General features: G+C 41.3%; 2 protein-coding genes across 4 annotated transcripts in view; one reads left to right on the forward strand and one right to left on the reverse strand.

Moving 5' to 3' along the window:
* GMNN (geminin DNA replication inhibitor) overlaps positions 1-5,705 on the reverse strand; it is a 70,504-nt gene extending 64,799 nt beyond the window's left edge. The window contains exon 1 of the mRNA XM_032247611.1: positions 5,687-5,705. The gene's annotated coding sequence lies outside the window, so the exon portion shown is untranslated. The remainder of the gene's footprint in view (positions 1-5,686) is intronic.
* Positions 5,706-6,881: 1,176 nt separating this feature from the next.
* CUNH6orf62 (chromosome unknown C6orf62 homolog) overlaps positions 6,882-18,045 on the forward strand; it is a 15,393-nt gene continuing 4,229 nt past the window's right edge. For 2 of the 3 annotated variants that reach the window (XR_004259628.1, XM_032247606.1), the window contains exons 1-3: positions 7,693-8,492; positions 10,676-10,852; positions 12,937-13,059. Coding sequence is in view for 2 of the 3 variants with exons in the window: in XM_032247606.1 (XP_032103497.1) it covers positions 8,364-8,492; positions 10,676-10,852; positions 12,937-13,059 (429 nt within the window). In the remaining variant the exon portion in view is untranslated. Of the gene's footprint in view, positions 7,168-7,692; positions 8,493-10,675; positions 10,853-12,936; positions 13,060-18,045 lie in introns of those variants that run through there. The other variant, XM_032247607.1, reaches the window with a different exon arrangement.

Genomic DNA, 18,045 nt, shown 5'->3' on the forward strand with positions numbered 1-18,045 from the left:
AAAAAAAAAAAAAAAAAAAAAAAGAAAGGCAAGCGGGAGAAAAAAAGCAGGGAAAAGAAGAAGTTAAAAAATAAAGAAAACACATGGTGGGCCAGAAGTACTCACCTGAAAATGCCTCTGGTTCCTAACCCTGTCCCAGACTTCAGAACAACAGAACAATGGCTGCCACCTGACCAAATCTCATTCCTTTTGTCTTTTTTTTTTTTTTTTTTTTTTTTTGAGATGGAGTTGTTGCCCAGGCTGGAGCGCTGTCGTACAATCTTGGCTCACTGCACCCTCAGCCTTCCCAGTTCAAGCGATTCTCCTGCCTCAGGCCTCTGAGTAGCTGGGGTTACAGGTGTACACCACCACACCTGGCTAATTTTTTGGTTTTTTTAGTAGAGACTAAAGGTTTCATCATGTTGGCCAGGTTGGTCTCAAACTCCTACCTCAGGTTATCCACACGGATTGGCCTCCCAAAGGGTTGGGATTACAGGCTAGAGCCACTGTGCCTGGTCCAAACATCATTTTTTAAACCTACAACTTGTTTTAGGCTTTCAGTAAATATTCAACTATCAGCCTGCAAATAAGCACTGACCTCTATAGTTTGGGCTTATACGAAATAAGGGTGAGACTAAAGAAGAAATTACCAAGCTATCCACTGATGCCCCTAAAAAGGGTAAGAAAAGCTCTCAAACATAGTTTCTCCTTTTAATACCCTTTTTATATCATGACCACGCGGCTCTGCTGTGGATGGGAGGTCTGTATGTGCTAGAGTATGTGCTGAGAAAATCCCATTGGATTGTCAAATTTTATTAATGCACAATATCATAATTATCCTAGATGGTAAATCTCTAGGGCTGAAATCTGGAGATAAGATCCCTGGTGTGGCTGTTTTCAGAATCAAACTGTAGAGCAACAGAACTTGTTCTCAAGGCCTGTAGAGTCTAAACATAAACTTGTTCTGCTGAAGACCTTTATCTTGCGTATTGAACTGTTAATCATAAATATGGCCAAAATTCAAGGCCCATGTCTGACAAATTTCATAGCACTAATGAAAGGACAAAATGTTTGAGAACCCCTGAGAAGTCTAGTATGCCTGAGGATGTTAGAAAAATTGATTTCTGTAAAAGAAGAGCATGTGTGTACCTACAATGTATGTTTTAAAGGTAAAAGAAAAGGTCCGTACTTTTTAGAAAAGTGAAGACCAGTTGTTAAATACTTTATTGTCTATCTATTGTCATATATTTAGGCTATGTAAGCACAGGTTTGAGAAATCATTTTCTAACTTGCTATAAATGTCAGAGACTGGGGTTATCTAGGGTTGTTCTTCTTTTCTTTAAGATTGGAAGTTAACACAGGAGCCCTCCCAAACTGGTCTAGATTCCGTTTCTTCAGGAAGAAGGTTGGCATAGAATCTTTATAAGGTGCCAGGCGTGGTGGCTCAAGCCTTAATCCCAGCACTTTGGGAGGCCGAGGCGGGTGGATCACGAGGTCAAGAGATCGAGACCATCCTGGTCAACACGGTGAAACCCCGTCTCTACTAAAAATACAAAAAATTAGCTGGACATGGTGGCGCGTGCCTGTAATCCCAGCTACTCAGGAGGCTGAGGCAGGAGAATTGCCTGAACCCAGGAGGCGGAGGTTGCGGTGAGCAGAGATCGCGCCATTGCACTCCAGACTGGGTAACAAGAGCGAAACTCCGTCCCAAAAAAAAAAAAAAAGAATCTTTATAAGGTGTTATTTCATTAAAATGTAACCTCTGCAGTGGTATCTGCATTTCAACCAGGGAAATTTCAGTGTAGCTAGTGGTATAATTTAAAACTCTAAAAGCGAAATTAAGCAGATATTTTTAGCCAAGGTGCCACTATCATCACTCCATGGATCCCATTGAATTTGAAGCAGCCTAACCTAAGTAAGCCATTTCTTTTTCTTTTTCTTTTTGAGACGGAGTCTTGCTCAGTCACCAGTCTGGAGTGCAGTGGTGCGATCTTGGCTCAATGTAATCTCGGCCTCCTGGGTTCAAGCAATTCTCCTGCCTCAGCCTCCTGAGTAGCTGGGATTGTAGGCACCTTCCATCACGCCCAGCTAATTTTGTATTTTTAGTAGAGACAGAGTTTCACCATGTTGGCCAGGATGGTCTTGATCTCTTGACCTTGTGATCCACCCTCCTCAGCCTCCCAAAGTGCTGGGATTACAGGTGTGAGCCACCACACCCAGTCTAAGTAAGCCATTTCTAACATAATGAAATGCATTTTTTTCCACAATTACAGAAAGCTAAATCTTAAGTGAGTACTCTTTGACTTTTATCTGAATTTCATTGAGGAACGTTTGGTCATGGCTTTTAAAAGTTTTAGTTCCTTTGATTACCTTCTTATTTTATAGTCCTTTCAAGAGAAAATTGAGCTAGCAGTGTTTTCTTCCTCCAGGGCACATTGCTGCTATTTCTTGGCTCATCTCATTAAGACCTAGCACAGTCCCAAACACAGAGTGTCATAGAATTTGCTCAGCTGTGACCAGGTGTCTCCAACTCTGTTTCACAGTAGCTGAAACTAAAAACTTCACTTTTTTCCTCAACATCTGCTCCATACTGTTTTTTTCATGGTTATTATAGTAGCAAAAAAATTCTTCAATGATGTATTAGATAAAACAACAAAAGCACAAGGGACAAATGAAAAAAAAGACAAGTTGGACTCTATTAAAAACTTTTGTGCTGCAAAGGGTACCGCCAAGAAAGTGGAAGAACAGAATGGGGGAGATCATTTGCAAATTATATATCTGACAGGGAACCTGTATCTACAATAAATAAATTCTACACCTCGATAACTTAAGAAACATTTTTTTAAATTAAAAATGGGCAAAAGGCTGGGCTTGGTGGCCCACGCCTGTAATCCCAACGCTTTGGGAAGCTGAGGAAGGTGGGTCACTTGAGGTCAGGAGTTTGAGACCAGCCTGGCCAACATGGCGAAACTCGTCTCTACGAAAAATACAAAAATCATCTGGGCATGGCGGTGGGGGCCTGTGGTCCCAGCTACTCAGAAGACTGAGGCAGTAGAATTGCTTGAACCCAGGAGGTGGAGGTTGCAGTCAGCTGAGATTGTGTCACTGAACTCCAGTCTGGGCAACAGTGTGAGACTGTGTCTCAAAAAATAAATAAACAAATAAATAAATATAAATGAGCAAAAGCTCCGAATAAATATTTCCACCAAAGAAGATATTAGAATGGTCAATAATCACATGAAAAGATGCTCAACATCATTAATCATTGAGTAAAAGAAAATCAAAACCATCATGACACCGGGCATGGTGGCTCACTCCTGTAATCCCAGCACTTTGGGAGGCCAAGGCGGGCAGATCACCTAAGGTCAGGAGTTCAAGGACAGCCTGACCAACATGGAGAAACCCTGTATCTACTAAAAATACAAAATTAGCCGGACACAGTGGCACATGCCTGTAGTCCCAGCTACTCAGGAGCCTGAGGCAGGAGAATTGCTTGAACCTGGCAGATGGAGGTTGTGGGGAGCCGAGATCCAACCATTGTACTCCAGCCTGGGAAACAGGAGCAAAACTGACTCAAAAAAAAAAAAAAAACCCAAAATTAAAAAAAAAAACCCACCACCATGACATACTTCTTCATACTCACTAGGATGGTTACACTAAACAAGACAACATAACAAGAATGTGGAGAAATTAGAACCCTCATACACTGCTGGTAGAAATGTAAAATGGTGCAACCTACTTGGAAAACATCTGGCAGTTTCTTACACGGCAAAAGATAGTATTAACATATATGCCAGTAATTCCACTCCTATGTACATATCAAGAGAATTAAAAGCATCTACACAAAAGCTTTTATACGAATGTTCATAGCAGCATTACTTATAACAGCCAAAAGGCAGAAACAAACCAAATGTTCATCAATTGATGAATAAAGAAAATACAGAATATTCGTACAATGCAATGTTATTCCACAATAAAAAAGAATTAAGTACTGATATATGCTACAACATGAACCTTGAAAACATTATGCTAAGTGAAGAAGCCAGTCACGAAGGACTACATATTTAATGATTTCATCTATATGAAATTTCAGAAAAGGCAAATCTTTAAACAGAGCATAAATTACAAAGAAGTGACTGCTAATGGGTATAGAATTTCTTCTTGGGGTGATAATGTGACGGTTGCACAACACTGAATATATTAAAAACCACTGGATTGTACACTTGAAGCAGGCAAATATGGCATGTGAATTATATTTCAATAAAACTGTTATTTAAAAAATTCTTCCATGAAGCTGATCATGGATACAAGTCAGAGCAAGGTCAAGAACATATGAGCCACTGGGTGTGGTGGCTCACGGACTGTAATCCCAACACTCTGGGAGGCTGAGGCAGGTGGATCACCTAAAGATCATACTGGCTCACACGTTCTTTTTTTTTTTTTTTAATGGAGGCTCACTCTGTCGCCCAGGCTAAAGTGCAATGGAGCGATCTCAGCTCACTGCAATCTCCGTCTCGCGGCTTCAGGCAATTCTCCTGCCTCAGCCTTTCGAGTAGCTGGACCGCAGGCGCCTGCCACCTTGCCCGGCTGATTTTTTTATTTTTACTAGGGACGAGGTTTCAGCATGTTGGCCAGGCTGCTCTCGGACTCCTGACTTCAGTGATCCGCCCGCCTTGGCCTCCAAAAGTGCTAGGATTACAGACGTGAGCCACCATGCTGGGCCTAATTTTTAAATTCTTTCTTTTTAAAACCAATGCCATAAACTACACGAAGTTTTTTAGTTTGACCCACGTGAGTTTTCCACAGCTACATCATTTTGAAAACAAATCTGCAAAGGACTAGGAAAATACAAGCTTTATGTTCCGAGATCAGAAATTATTTGGAAACCTCAGGACTGTCGCCCTTTGGTTCTGGACAATATACACTGAAGCGTGGGTACCAGTTATTCTTTTGGTTCATTGTCTCAGCTCTTTGGCAGAAACAATGTTATTAAAGCTGATCTATTTTGATTTCACGAAGTGAAAAGTAGTAATTGAGGTCCCAATGGACTTCTAAACTCTCAGCAGAGTAGCCAATGACTATACAAGTATTGCTTACGTGGAGTACCGACCTTTGCTAAGTACTTACATAACTGTGTTTTCACGAGCACAGTAGAGTTCTCAGAAATGGACTCACTGCTCTTTGGTGCCAAGGACGTGCGATTCGGGGGCAAACGTTCTGATGAAGACAGAACCACACAAGGGGCAGGCTGTGGGTCTGTTAGGTCTGAGGTCTTGGCGAATCCTAACAGAAATTATGTTCTGACAGTAGGGGGCAAAAATGCACGGGTCAGAACTGGGCTGCTCCTCTCCTAAGCCACAGCAGCAACGTCTGAACAGCGTCTTTGACCTTGCTCGAAGCTTGAGGACCGCCCTCCCTGCCTGCGCACGTGGCGGGGTGGGGACAGAGGAAAGGGGAACTAACGTGAAACACCGGCTCCCGCACGCCGTTTAAATTCCAGGGGTCGAAGTGAGTTCCAGGTTTGTTGCTGCAAGATACCGCGGGGCCGACCCCCAAAAGGACTAACAATTATGAGAATCGAAATAAAAAGCTTCCAATCTTCCAACACACTTTCCTTTTCTTTCTGCCCTCGCCCACTCTCCGCCCACTTCCCCTGCTCTGGCCCGCCCAGCGCGCTGCTTCAGCTCCTTCCCGCGCCCAGCCTTACTCTGAGAAGCTGACGAGACTCGGAAGTGCGACTCCATCCGGGTGTTTTGTTGAGGGGGGGGCAGAGGGCGTGCTTTTATGATGTCATCGGGGCGGGGCGAAAAGCCAACTCCGGAGGCTGGGACTTCCTGAAGAAGAGGGGGCGGAAGGAGTGGCGGGGAGACCCTTTCCACGCCCCTTGAAAATTCCATACAGGAGGAGAGAGGAGTCTCAACTCTCAAACTCCCGCATGAGGCGAGATTGCTGAAATGGAAACGTTAACTTCAAAGACTCAACTTTTAAAAGTCTTGTTACTATTCTCTCTTCTTGACCTGTTTTCCTCTTTTTTGGTCACCTTGAAAACTTTCCTATCTCCAATCCTTTCTCCCCCTTTGATCCTGCGCAAATGGTGAGGTCCCGCAGATGCGCAGTCGCAGTCGCACCGGGGCGGTGCCGGTGAGAGGCGGGTGACGCAGCGGCCGTCGGTGCCATTTTAAGTTGTTTGTTCTCGTTTCTTTTCTCAAACGCGACTCTGCCCCGGACCCGGGAGGTGCCCGAGGCCGTCGTCGCATCTGCAGCCATCGTTGGGGGGGGGAACGAGGCGTTATCGCCGCGGACGCTCAGCAACCGCTTCGGCTTTTCCCCCCTCCGGGTCTCCTCGACCTTTCCTGAGAGCCGGAATCCGATTGTAGCAGGAAGAGACTCGAGAGCAGATGCTTGAACTGAAATAACTTTATTTTGGGGGGTTTACTTCGCTGAGCCGTAGCGCAGGGCTTCCTTTCCTTTCCCCCTCAGCCGCCAGTACCAATCCAGCTCCCCATCTTTCTCCTCGTTTTTCCTCTTTTTCTTTTTCTCTCCCTGTCGCCGCTGTCTCCGCGTCCTTCTCCGTCGCCGCCCGGGGCGCCGAGCCAGACTATGGGTCCCAGGTGGGGGCTGAGCGGCGGCAGCAGCGCGGGCGGCCGGGTCACAGTGCGCACTGCAGCGGGGATGGCGGGGCTCAGTTGGCTGGTGGTTTTCTCTTGACATGGCTCCTGCCAGTGCAGCGAGCAGCGCCCCCGCCGCCGCCGCCTCTTTCGCCGCCGCCGCCGCCGCCACCGCTCCGCCCGCAGGCTGCGGCTAGAGGGCCCAAACCCCGCCCGAGAGTCGGTCCGTGAGTCCCGGGCTCCGCGGGGACGGGGAGGGGATTTACCCGTCACCTACCCCGCCCTAGCTGCCTCAGTTCCATCCCCTGCCCCTCGGGAAACAAACTAACAACCCCACCCTAAACAATCCAAACTTTGGAAACATGGTCTGTTTAACGTGAGAGAGAGCTAATCCGGGAAATTAATTTTTTGGGGGAAGGGTGGGTGGGCTTATTTCAGAAGTAATATTAACACGATTATTTTCTTTTTTTCCCACTGATCCTTCCCATTTACCCTCTCCCGCCTACTCCACCCGGGCGGGAATTGTTTCCACGATGAAATGAGTGAAAACCTGAGTGATCCTGTGTCTCCCGTGGTGCGAGTGAGTCGCTGCCGCTGAAGGCAAGGGGTGGGGGTGGGACCTGGGGGGTGGAAGGCAGGTGGTCTCCGGGCACCGCCTGGGACTTGGGAGAAGAACCCGCCACCTTTGCCTCAGCAATGCTCAGCAGAAGATAATTTGCACTCCCCACCAACTTGAACGGGGGCAAATCCACAGGGAAGTCTCCCTTGGGGAATGTAGGACTAGTTGCAGGGCTGGGGGTGTTGGGAACCCGGGCATTAATCAGGTCTAACCACAGAGCCGGAATAATTAATACCGTATTATATACCCCTTTTCCCTCTGCCATCATGATTCTCCTTGGCAGCAGCGTTAGCAGCCGCCTGAGGGTGAAAATGTGGGTGATGGGGAAGCTGGTAATGACTCCGCTGTTTTTTCTCATGGCTCTTTTGGGCAGCAGCTGCCCGCCCCCGGTATACACTGTAGTTGATTGCAGGGAAACCCTGTACCTCTCCCTTTCCTTCTCTACCGGTTTTGCACTTTTCTCTATGCTCACCACCAAGTGTAATCAATAACAAGCACTGATAATACATAGCAATAGTGAAATCTGAAATAACAAAGAATTAATTAGGTACTACAGCCATGGAGCTGGCTGGGTGAAATCTAATTGGATATTTCAGTTTCATTCACCTACCCTGTTTTGGTGTTTTGTTTGGTTTTGGTGGTTTTTCCTTTTTTTCCTTTGGAAAGCAAGGATCACAGTTCCCCCTCCCTGTTCCTTTTCTTAATCCCTTTTCTAAAAAGGGGGGAAAATCCGGATGGATTTTAGGGATTGGTCTGGTGTCAGCTGTGTTTTATTGCACACCTAAATCCTGATTATAGGCTTTTCATTTCTCCGCAAAGCCTTTATTTTGGCAGTTGAGCCAAATGTGTTTTCCAGAAAGTTAGTTCAAGTATTTTCTCCTCTTTCTTTCCTTTCTCCCCTCCCTTTTTCCCAGCTAACCCCAAACGTTATTGTCCAAACATGACTGGACAGCAGCTTTTGTTTCTTGACCCTGTAATATGACAGTCTGCTAATATTGCCAGAAGGTACAGTTTTTGGGTTACAGTCGTGATTTTCGATATTCAATCATATTAGCAGGGAAAAAAATGACTTGTTTCTGTTGTACTTGAGTCTTAAGAAAAAGTGCCCATAGTTTAGTGACAATTTCCAAAGGCTTTAGTACCACCTCTATTTCAAAATGGGGGACCCAAACTCCCGGAAGAAACAAGCTCTGAACAGACTACGTGCTCAGCTTAGAAAGAAAAAAGAATCTCTAGCTGACCAGTTTGACTTCAAGATGTATATTGCCTTTGTATTCAAGGAGAAGGTAATTTAAAGTTCTTAATAGTGAATTAGCACAAGTGATTTTTGTAAGTGTATATTATATGTTACTCTTAAATTATTAATAATAAGTTAAAGAGTGGTTGAAAAAAGTCTGCTTTGTATGCTGTTTTTCACCCTTGAGGTGATTCTTTGAATTGAGCAGTTGCAGCATAACTGAACAAAAAGATCCTTGAGCGTTCATTGGTTTGGAAATACTTGAGTCTGAAACTTAGTACTAGTATACACTTTGAGTTGACATGGGGTGGGCGGCATTATAAAATTTTGTGTGGAGTTAACATAGGAAACCTTATGATGTAATTTAAAGATTATCTAATGTAGAGTATAAATAAGATGCCTGAAAGTTTTAAATTGTATTCAAACTGTTTATATGCTAAAGTTAGCCTGTTTCTTAAACTTCATAATGTAGGTAACCTTTTCTCATACGCATTTAATGAAGTAGAATACATCTTAACTTTGAGGAACAATTAAATACTGAAATGGTTAATTTGTGTTAGAAATATGATTTTTTTGTTTCTTTTCTACTTGAAGTTCATTTTGACTTGTATAGAACTGCAGTTTTTAAAAATTTAAAATGACTTAGAAGAAGTTTTATTTTGGGAGGCAGTGGAGGTCTTAATTAGAATTAGTACCACAGTTAAATAGCAAGCACTGAGTTGTGACTAGTCAAGGATAGAATGATAAAAACAGTATTTTTTGTGACTTAAAAGGAACGTTTTTAAAAATTACCAACAAGGCTTATTTGATCTGAGATGAGGTTATACATATAAGGAAATACTGCTTGGATTTTGGTGCTTTAAATCGTGAGCTAATTTCAGATCAGAAATAAAATCTTAGCGTGGTATCTATTCAGTATTTGGAAGTTTTCCAGATTTTTCTCTACTGTTTACTCTTTTATTTACTTATTTTTGTAGTTGAGATGGGCCTCACTGTGTTGCCCAGGCTGGTCTTGAACTCCTGGGCTTAAGTGATCCTCCTGCCATGGCCTTCTAAAGTGCAGGGATTACAGGCAGGAGCTGCCCAACTCTTAACTCTTAAAGGTTATTTGTATTTCAGAGCATTCTTAGCTGCTGAAGTATAGCATTGTAAAATGATTTTAAAGTACTTTTTGAAGTGACTTTCCCAAGATTGGGTGGTATCAAGGATTTACGCCCCCACTTTTTTGTTTTGTTTTGTTCTGTTGACAAGCTAAATTGATGAGATTGAATTTTAGTTGAAGATGATATCGTGTATACTCTTTAAATAAATGCAAGATACAAGTGGTGAGACCTGATCTTTGTATTTAACGTGTAAATTGCCCCAAATTGCACCAACTAATTCTTGAACACCGATGATAATCTGGTTTTATTCTGTGAATGGGCAGTGTCCTTGCAGTTGCTCTGAGTAGTTCATGATACATACTTAATGGTATAGAATTTTTAAAGGTAGGTTTGTGACTAGTACTTGGTCTTGACTGTTAAAAGAGAACTTGTTGTATTTTTTTTTTTTTAATTTAAAGTCTTTCAAATATTGATGGTTTTGGCCGGGTGAGGTGGCTCACGCCTGTTATCCCAGCACTTTGGGAGGCTAACGCAGGCAGATCACTTGAGGTCAGGAGTTTGAGACCAGCCTGGCCAACATGGTGAAACCCCGTCTCTACTAAAAATACAAAAATTCCCCAGGTGTTGTGGCACAGGCCTGTAATTCCAGCTACACGGGAGGCTGAGGCAGAACTCCTTGAACCCAGGAGGCAGAGGTTGCAGTGAGCCAAGATCACACCACTGCCTGGGCAACACAGTGAGGCTCCATCTCAAAATCTATATGGATATAGATGGTTTTGATTATATAGTATCCAGAAAGTAATGGAAATTGATCCATGTAAGGAATGAAACAATTCATTCGTCTGAATAGCATTGTTTTAAAACGGGTGAGATATAATTTTAAGAATTATGGTGTCAAATAATGCTATGGATACTGTTATACTATAAAACTCAAGAGTTAAAAAAACATTCTAATCGCAGCTTGTACATGTATGATTGGAGGGGGAGAATGGAGGAAGACCAGAAGGAATTACTTATCTGAAAATGTGTTTTCAGCAATTGTGGAGTTAAAGTTACAGGACATTGTAATATGAACCGAGTGTTAAAAGACTGCTTCTTTGAGTTAATATACCATTTTATTTTCTTTTAGAAGAAAAAGTCGGCACTTTTTGAAGTGTCTGAGGTTATACCAGTCATGACAAATAATTATGAAGAAAATATCCTGAAAGGTGTGCGAGATTCCAGCTATTCCTTGGAAAGTTCCTTAGAGCTTTTACAGAAGGATGTGGTACAGCTCCATGCTCCTCGATATCAGTCTATGAGAAGGGTAAGTTCTGCCTTAAGTCTTGGCTTGATAAATTTCTGTGGATTAACATTGCATTTCCCCCTACACCCTTAAAGTCGGTAGTTATGATATCACCAATCTCTTCAGGTAAATTTGTCTTTGTGCATGTTGATAACTGGGATCATGACTTTAAACACGCACTGTGTTTATATAGGATTAGAAAAATACATTTTTGCCCCAGACCAGTCTTATGTGGGTAAAGTATATAAACGGATTTCTTTAATCCATTTTAGGTGCTGATGATAGCAGTCTCTTTTTTTTCTTTTTTTTTTTTTTTTTCCCCTGAGACAATCTTACTCTTGCTGATGCTGGAGTCCAGTGGTGTGATCTTGTCTCAGTGCAGCCTCTGCCCCTGCACGTTCAAACAGCTCTCCTGCCTCAGCCTCCTGAGTAGCTGGGACTACAGTTGTATACCACCACACCTGGCTAATTTTTTTTATTTTTAGTAGAGATGGAGTTTTGCCATGTTGGCCAGGCTGGTCCTGACCTCAGGTGATCCACCTGCCTTGGCTTTCCAAAGTGCTGGGATTGCAAGTATGATCCACTGTACCCGGCCAGTAGCCAACTGTGTTTAATAATTTAAGTGTTACGCATAAAGTTTTTTTTTTTTTTTTAATTTTTTTTCTCCGGTTTCCTGGTTTCAAGTTGTTTTAAAATTTTTTAGATAGGTTTGTTTTTTAAAATTTGACCTTAAATAAAACATGGATAACTGTCATATTAGGCTCATAATGGTGTGTGTTACTATTGTGGGATAAGTGACTTATGTCTTTGTTTATTATATTTCCTTTTTGGGGGGAATATGAAAATAAGGAGGTTCTTCCAGCTTTGTAAACTTCTGCAACATATTAAAAGTTAATTTGGGCATAGCTGAACCAAGAGATCCTCACAATTATTTGGGGAGAATGCTGGAGATAACCAGGTATTGATCTGGAAGAGATTTATATACCTTCGGAAATTAATATGGTGACTGCAGTAATGAAGCACAAGTCAGCAATGGAGAAAAGTAGTTTTATATTAACATAAAAATAGCATTTCAGCTGTAATAAGATAGTGATTCATATTAGGAGTTGTAAGACGTCTTTGTTAAATAGGTTATGATTTTTTATTTTTTTTATTTATTTTATTTATTTTTTTTTTTTTTGAGACGGAGTCTCGCTCTTGTTACCCAGGCTGGAGTGCAATGGCGCGATCTCGGCTCACCGCAACCTCCGCCTCCTGGGTTCAGGCAATTCTCCTGCCTCAGCCTCCTGAGTAGCTGGGATTACAGGCACGCACCACCATGCCCAGCTAATTTTTTGTATTTTTAGTAGAGACGAGGTTTCACCATGTTGACCAGGATGGTCTCGATCTCTTGACCTCGTGATCCACCCGCCTCGGCCTCCCAAAGTGCTGGGATTACAGGCTTGAGCCACCGCGCCCGGCCCTAGGTTATGATTTTTAAAGGTGGAAATAAACGTTCAGGTTCTGACAGCACAGTAGAAATCAGAGTTTTTGTTGGAGGTTTCACCATACACAGATAAACCTAGGTCTTGATGTTAGGAGCATTGGACTGAGTGTATGTGACTCTCTACAAGATAAAAATTAAAATTAGGACTGGGTGCAGTGGCTCACGCCTGTAATCCCAGCACTTCAGGAGGTCAAGGCGGGTAGATCACCTGAGGTCAGGAGTTCAAGACCAGCCTGGCCAATGGCGAAACCCTGTCTCTATTAAAAATACAAAAAATATTAGCCAGGGGTGGTGGCACACACCTGCAATCCCAGCCACTCAGAAGGCTAATTCAGTAAAATCACTTGAGGAGGCAGAAGTTGCAGTAAGCTGAGATTGCACCACTGCACTCTAGGCTGGGTGACAGACTCTGTCTCCAAAAAAGAAAAAGAAAGTTAGGTCATGAGCTATTCAGATTGTAGACAATCCTATTATGTTTACCTCCTAAGATATAAAAAGATACACGGTAGGTCTTTTGTACTTATAGAATGTTTTTATAGGCAAACCCTGTAATTGGTGACATTACTTGATGTAGCTGTTTCTTTAAACATAAACTTTTTTTTTTCTCATCATTTTATAGGATGTAATTGGCTGTACTCAGGAGATGGATTTCATTCTTTGGCCTCGGAATGATATTGAAAAAATTGTCTGTCTCCTGTTTTCTAGGTGGAAGGAATCTGATGAGCCTTTTAGGCCTGTTCAGGTATTTTGATCTAAAATAAGTGTGATCAGCCTTTCAGTATGTGAAAATTGCTAGAACAGAGTAGGGTCTAACTTGAGAAATTCTTTGGGAATATGCTTTCTGATGGTTTTATTTCAAATAGTCTCCCCTATTTGGAATATTGTGTTGCAAGAGAAGAAAGCATTTGGATTATAGAATCTCTTGACATTGTGGTGGTTTCACACACAGTGTGGCTTTGAAATGATGGCTAGAGAAAATCTTTTAAGGTGGACATTTACTGATTTTTAGAGGGGCCCACGGATGAGCTTCTGATGATCTGCGCTTCTTGTACCCTTCACCACAGATCCTTCTAAAATAGTAAATTTAACTATGCTACTTCCCAAAGGAGTGTGATTTGAATTGGGTGAATAAGTCATTTTCTAGAAGTTAATTTGTATATAAAATCATAGAGGAAATAAGTAAATTTACTAGTCATTCTTAACCTTAATATCTTGCTGACTTTTGACTGTTTGTCACTTGATGTACTGGACATTGCTTGAGCAGATGCCCCCTCTAGTGTTAAGGGCATTTACTCATATTGAACCCAACTTTATTTATAGTATGTTCGTGTGCAGAAAAGATGGAGATCCACCAAAGTGTTAATTATGCTTAGCTGTAGGTCAGGTATAGCTAACTTTTATTTTTATTATATATATTTGCATATATATTTCCTTTATAGTTTATGGTATATAGCCACAATTTTCTTAAAATAAATATATTTTTATAAATAAATATATTTTTATAATCAGAAAAAAATGACATTAAGGACTCATTTTAAATACAGTAAATCATATACTGGAAGGCTTCTTTAAGCTAATTGGGAGGATTATTTGTCATTTTAAGAATTTGTTTCTACTCATTACCCTAAAATATCTTTGTGGTGCTTTTGTCATAGACTGTATAAGTTGATACACGTTTCCGCCCCCGTGGTGATGTTGCTACACATAAGCTCAAATAATTATTTTTAATCTTTCAAGATTAATTCAACTAAGTTCCAAAGATAACACATCGGTTATATACATATAAAAGTATTGTAGGCCGGGCGCGGTGGCTCAAGCCTGTAATCCCAGCACTTTGGGAGGCCGAGGCGGGTGGATCACGAGGTCAACAGATCGAGACCATCCTGGTCAACATAGTGAAACCCGTCTCTACTAAACTACAAAAAATTAGCTGGGCATGGTGGCACGTGCCTGTATTGTATACAGCTGTCCCTGACATATAATGGTTTGACTTAAGATTTTTCAACTTTACCATGATGTGAAAACCATATGAATTCATTGTGCTCCTCGATTGATAGATCCAGGTAAACTCACTGCAAATTGGAATTGTCGTAAGTTAAAAAGTCACCTTTTGATTTAAGATTATGTTGAACTTAACGCTGGGTTTATCAGGATGTAACATCACAAGTCGTGGAACATCTGTATTTCTGTCATTTAATGGATGATCTCTGACTGACAAGAATGCTGGATAATATTAATTGAATATAAAAGGCATGAAAATAAATAGAAAAGGCATGTTTAAAGTTCATGAAAATAAATAGAAAAGGCATGTTTAAAGTTCTCAGAGCAGGGGTGATAACTCCTTAACTGCTCTCTGGAAGTGCTAGTAGGATTTTGTTGCTTTTTAGTGAAGGGTTTCCCATTGGAAAATTGTAGGTTTGCTTATTACAGTATATTTTCAAATTTCTAATACCCTGCCTTTCCCACTGGGGCCTTATTTGAGATAGTTAAGCTAACTTTAGTCTTGTGTCAAGTACTCTTCTTTGTTGGCCTTTTTTTTTTTGGAGACACAATCTCACCCTGTCACCAGGCTGGAGTTCAGTGGTGCAGTCTTGACTCACTGCAACCTCTGCCTCCTGGGTTCAAGCTGTTCTCCTGCCTCAGTCTCCTGAGTAGCTGTGACTACAAGTGCGCACCCCCATGCTCAGTTAATTTTTTTTATTTTTAGTAGAGACGGGGTTCACCACGTTGGTCAGAATAGTCTTGATCTCTTGACCTTGTGATCGCCTGCCTTGGCCTCCCAAAGTTCGGGGATTACGGGCTTGAGCCACTGCACCGGGCTTTTTTTTTTTGTTTTTTTTTGTTTTGTTTTGTTTTGTTTTGTTTTTGTTTTTTTTGAGATAGGGTCTTGCTCTGTTGCGCAGGTTGGAGTACAGTGGCATGATCTCGGCTCACTGCAATCTCTACCCCCCACCGGGGTTGAAGCCATTCTTGTGCCTCAGCCTCTGAGTAGCTGGAATTACAGGTGTGCATGATGATGCTCGGCTAATTTTTGTATTTTTTTGTAGAGATGGGGTTTTGCCATGTTGGCCAGGCTGGTCTCGTACTCCTTGCCTCAAGTGATCCACCCACCTTGGCCTCCCAAAGTGGTGAGGTTATGGGCATAAGCCACTGCACCCGGCCCTTAGACTTTCTCTTACTGTATATGCATGTAATATCAGTCCTTAAAATAACTGGGTAGATAAGAGGAAACCGAGACAGAAATTAGGTAAATAACAGGCCCATGGCATTAGTTAAGCCTGAACTAACTGTGCTCTTAACTCATTACCCTGTACTGTAAAAAGTTACTTGTGTTATAGCATCTTAAAATTCTATGCTGAATATAAGCAGTATGATAGAGGTAGTAACTTTAGAATTCAACTGTAGTATATAGGTTAATATTATAACAACTAATTTGCTTTTCTAAAGCAATTTAAAATGTATGAATATCCTGAATGAGGAGCCTTAAATACAACTCACTTAGTTCTTAAAATGAGAAAAGGAATGGTAAATTTTAACTTGCAGGCCTCTTTTTTTTGACTCTTGAATTTAATCGAGATGGGGTGATGAGAGATGGGGTGTCGCTTTGTTTCCAAGACTGATCTTGAACTCCTGGGTTCAAGTGATTGTTCTGCCTCGGCCTCCCAAAGGGGTGGGATTACAGGCATGAGTCACTGTGCCCAGCCTTTTGAAGCACTTTAAAATCTGAATATTTGGGTAGTGACGATATAATCAAAACCAGAAAAAGGATTGTTTTTAAATATTGAGTTATTCACAGTACTATGAAATGCTGGGAGGTACTACTAAAATGTATTTCTTCTTTCCTCTTCATTATTAATGCTACTGCCCAGGTTTGCTCCTCCCCTGTTACAATATTCCATTACTTCTCTGATGGGAATTACTTTCATGCTGCTTATGAGAAGTTTTATGTGTGTATGTACCATTTCTTCAGATAAGTGGATATTCAGTATGATAGAATTGAAATGCTATAGATTTATATGGAAGGCCATTTTCAGTCTCACTCTAAGCTCTTTTCAGTGTGATTATTAGTTCTTTAATCTACCCTGTTTTTTTACCATATTGCACCTTTGTTACTTGAACAGTACTTCAGTTTTAAACACATTTGTTTTTGTGTCGTTTCTGTTTCCTAGCATGGCTTTTTTTTTTTTTTTTTTTTTTTTTTTTTGAGATGGGGTCTCACTGTGTCACCCAGGCTGGAGTACAGTGACATAGTCATGGCTGAAGCAATCTTTCCACCTGAGGCTCCTGAGTAGCTGGGACCACAGGTGTGCACTACCATGCCCAGCTAATAATTTTTGTATTTTTTGTAGATAGAATCTCACTATGTTGCCCAGGCTGGTCTTAAACTCTTGGCCTCAAGTGATCCTCCTGCCACAGACTCCCAAAGTGCTGGGATTGTAGGTCTGAGCCACCACACCCAGATGGCATTTATCAAATTACTTACCATCACTACTTTACCTGGGGAAATCTCTTAATCTTTTTGTTGTTGTTGTTTCACTCTTGTTGCCCAGTCTGGAGTGCAATGGCACCATCTTGGCTCACCACCTCCCCTGCCTCCTAGGTTCAAGTGATTTTCCTGCCTCAGCTAATAGCATGCTTTTAATATGCTTATAATCATATTAAGAATTTAATATTTGAATTGTGCAGAAGTACAGTTCGGTATCATTTTACATATAGTATATTGTGATACCATATCGTATTTTATATTATGGTTTATAAGAAAAGCTCCTGGGTATAAAATCCTAGATAGCAGGAACTAATGGTTTTTTATTTCTTGCTGTTTTTCACATAACAGAGCAATAAAATTTGTTTGAACCAAGTGGACTAACAATTATGTGTACAACTCAGTATTATCTAAATTTCATATTGTTAAATCGAGGTTTCTTGAATTCTCCATCAAGCCTGGTCTTGTCACGTAGCACTTGGTGATTCCCAATGCCCAAAAGACATTTTGTGGGAGGATGGAGGAAGTGTTCTGACTTACTTGATAACAGTCTTTTATAACTTCACATATTTTTGAAAACAACCCAAGGCTAGCTGTGGGAAAAATTCACATAAAAACATAGCCTGTCTGTGTCAGGAGCAGAACTATATTTTAGGTGTGGGCTTTACATTTCATTTATTCCTCTTAACTGTCCTGTGAAATGGGTTACAGCCTTATTTTGTAGATGAGGAAGCCTGAAGTTTAGGTAAGTTAAGGGATTCACATAAGGTCATATAACTAGTGAGTTGTGCAGCTAGGGTTGGAATAAACAGATTTTTTTTTTTTTTCGAACAGCAATTAACAGTGTGCCTCCAAATTGAAAAAAAAGAGACGTCCTTGGGGTTTAAAGTACTATGGTGGGAGTCATGAGCTAGTAGGTTTGAAAATATAATTTTATGATCATAGCGTACTAGAATTTAGTCATTTTGATGCAGAGCTTTTCCTGATCAACTTATGCAGTGGAGTGTATTGTCCAATAGAATTTTCTGCCATTAAGGAAATGTTCTGTATCTCAAGAGATTGTTCTTAATGGTGCCCAGTAGCTATATGTGACTATTAAGCATTTGAAATGTGGTTAGTGTTACTGAAAAATGGAATTATAATTGCTCTTAATCTAAATTTTGCCTGTGATGTTGGCTGTGAAGGTTTGTCATAAATTGGTTTTTAAAGAGGAAGAAATAACCATTTTTTTTTTTTTTTTTTTTT

The sequence above is a fragment of the Sapajus apella genome, unplaced genomic scaffold, assembly GCF_009761245.1.
Source record: "Sapajus apella isolate SASKATOON/1434 unplaced genomic scaffold, GSC_monkey_1.0 scaffold63, whole genome shotgun sequence".
Taxonomy (NCBI): Eukaryota; Metazoa; Chordata; class Mammalia; order Primates; family Cebidae; genus Sapajus; species Sapajus apella.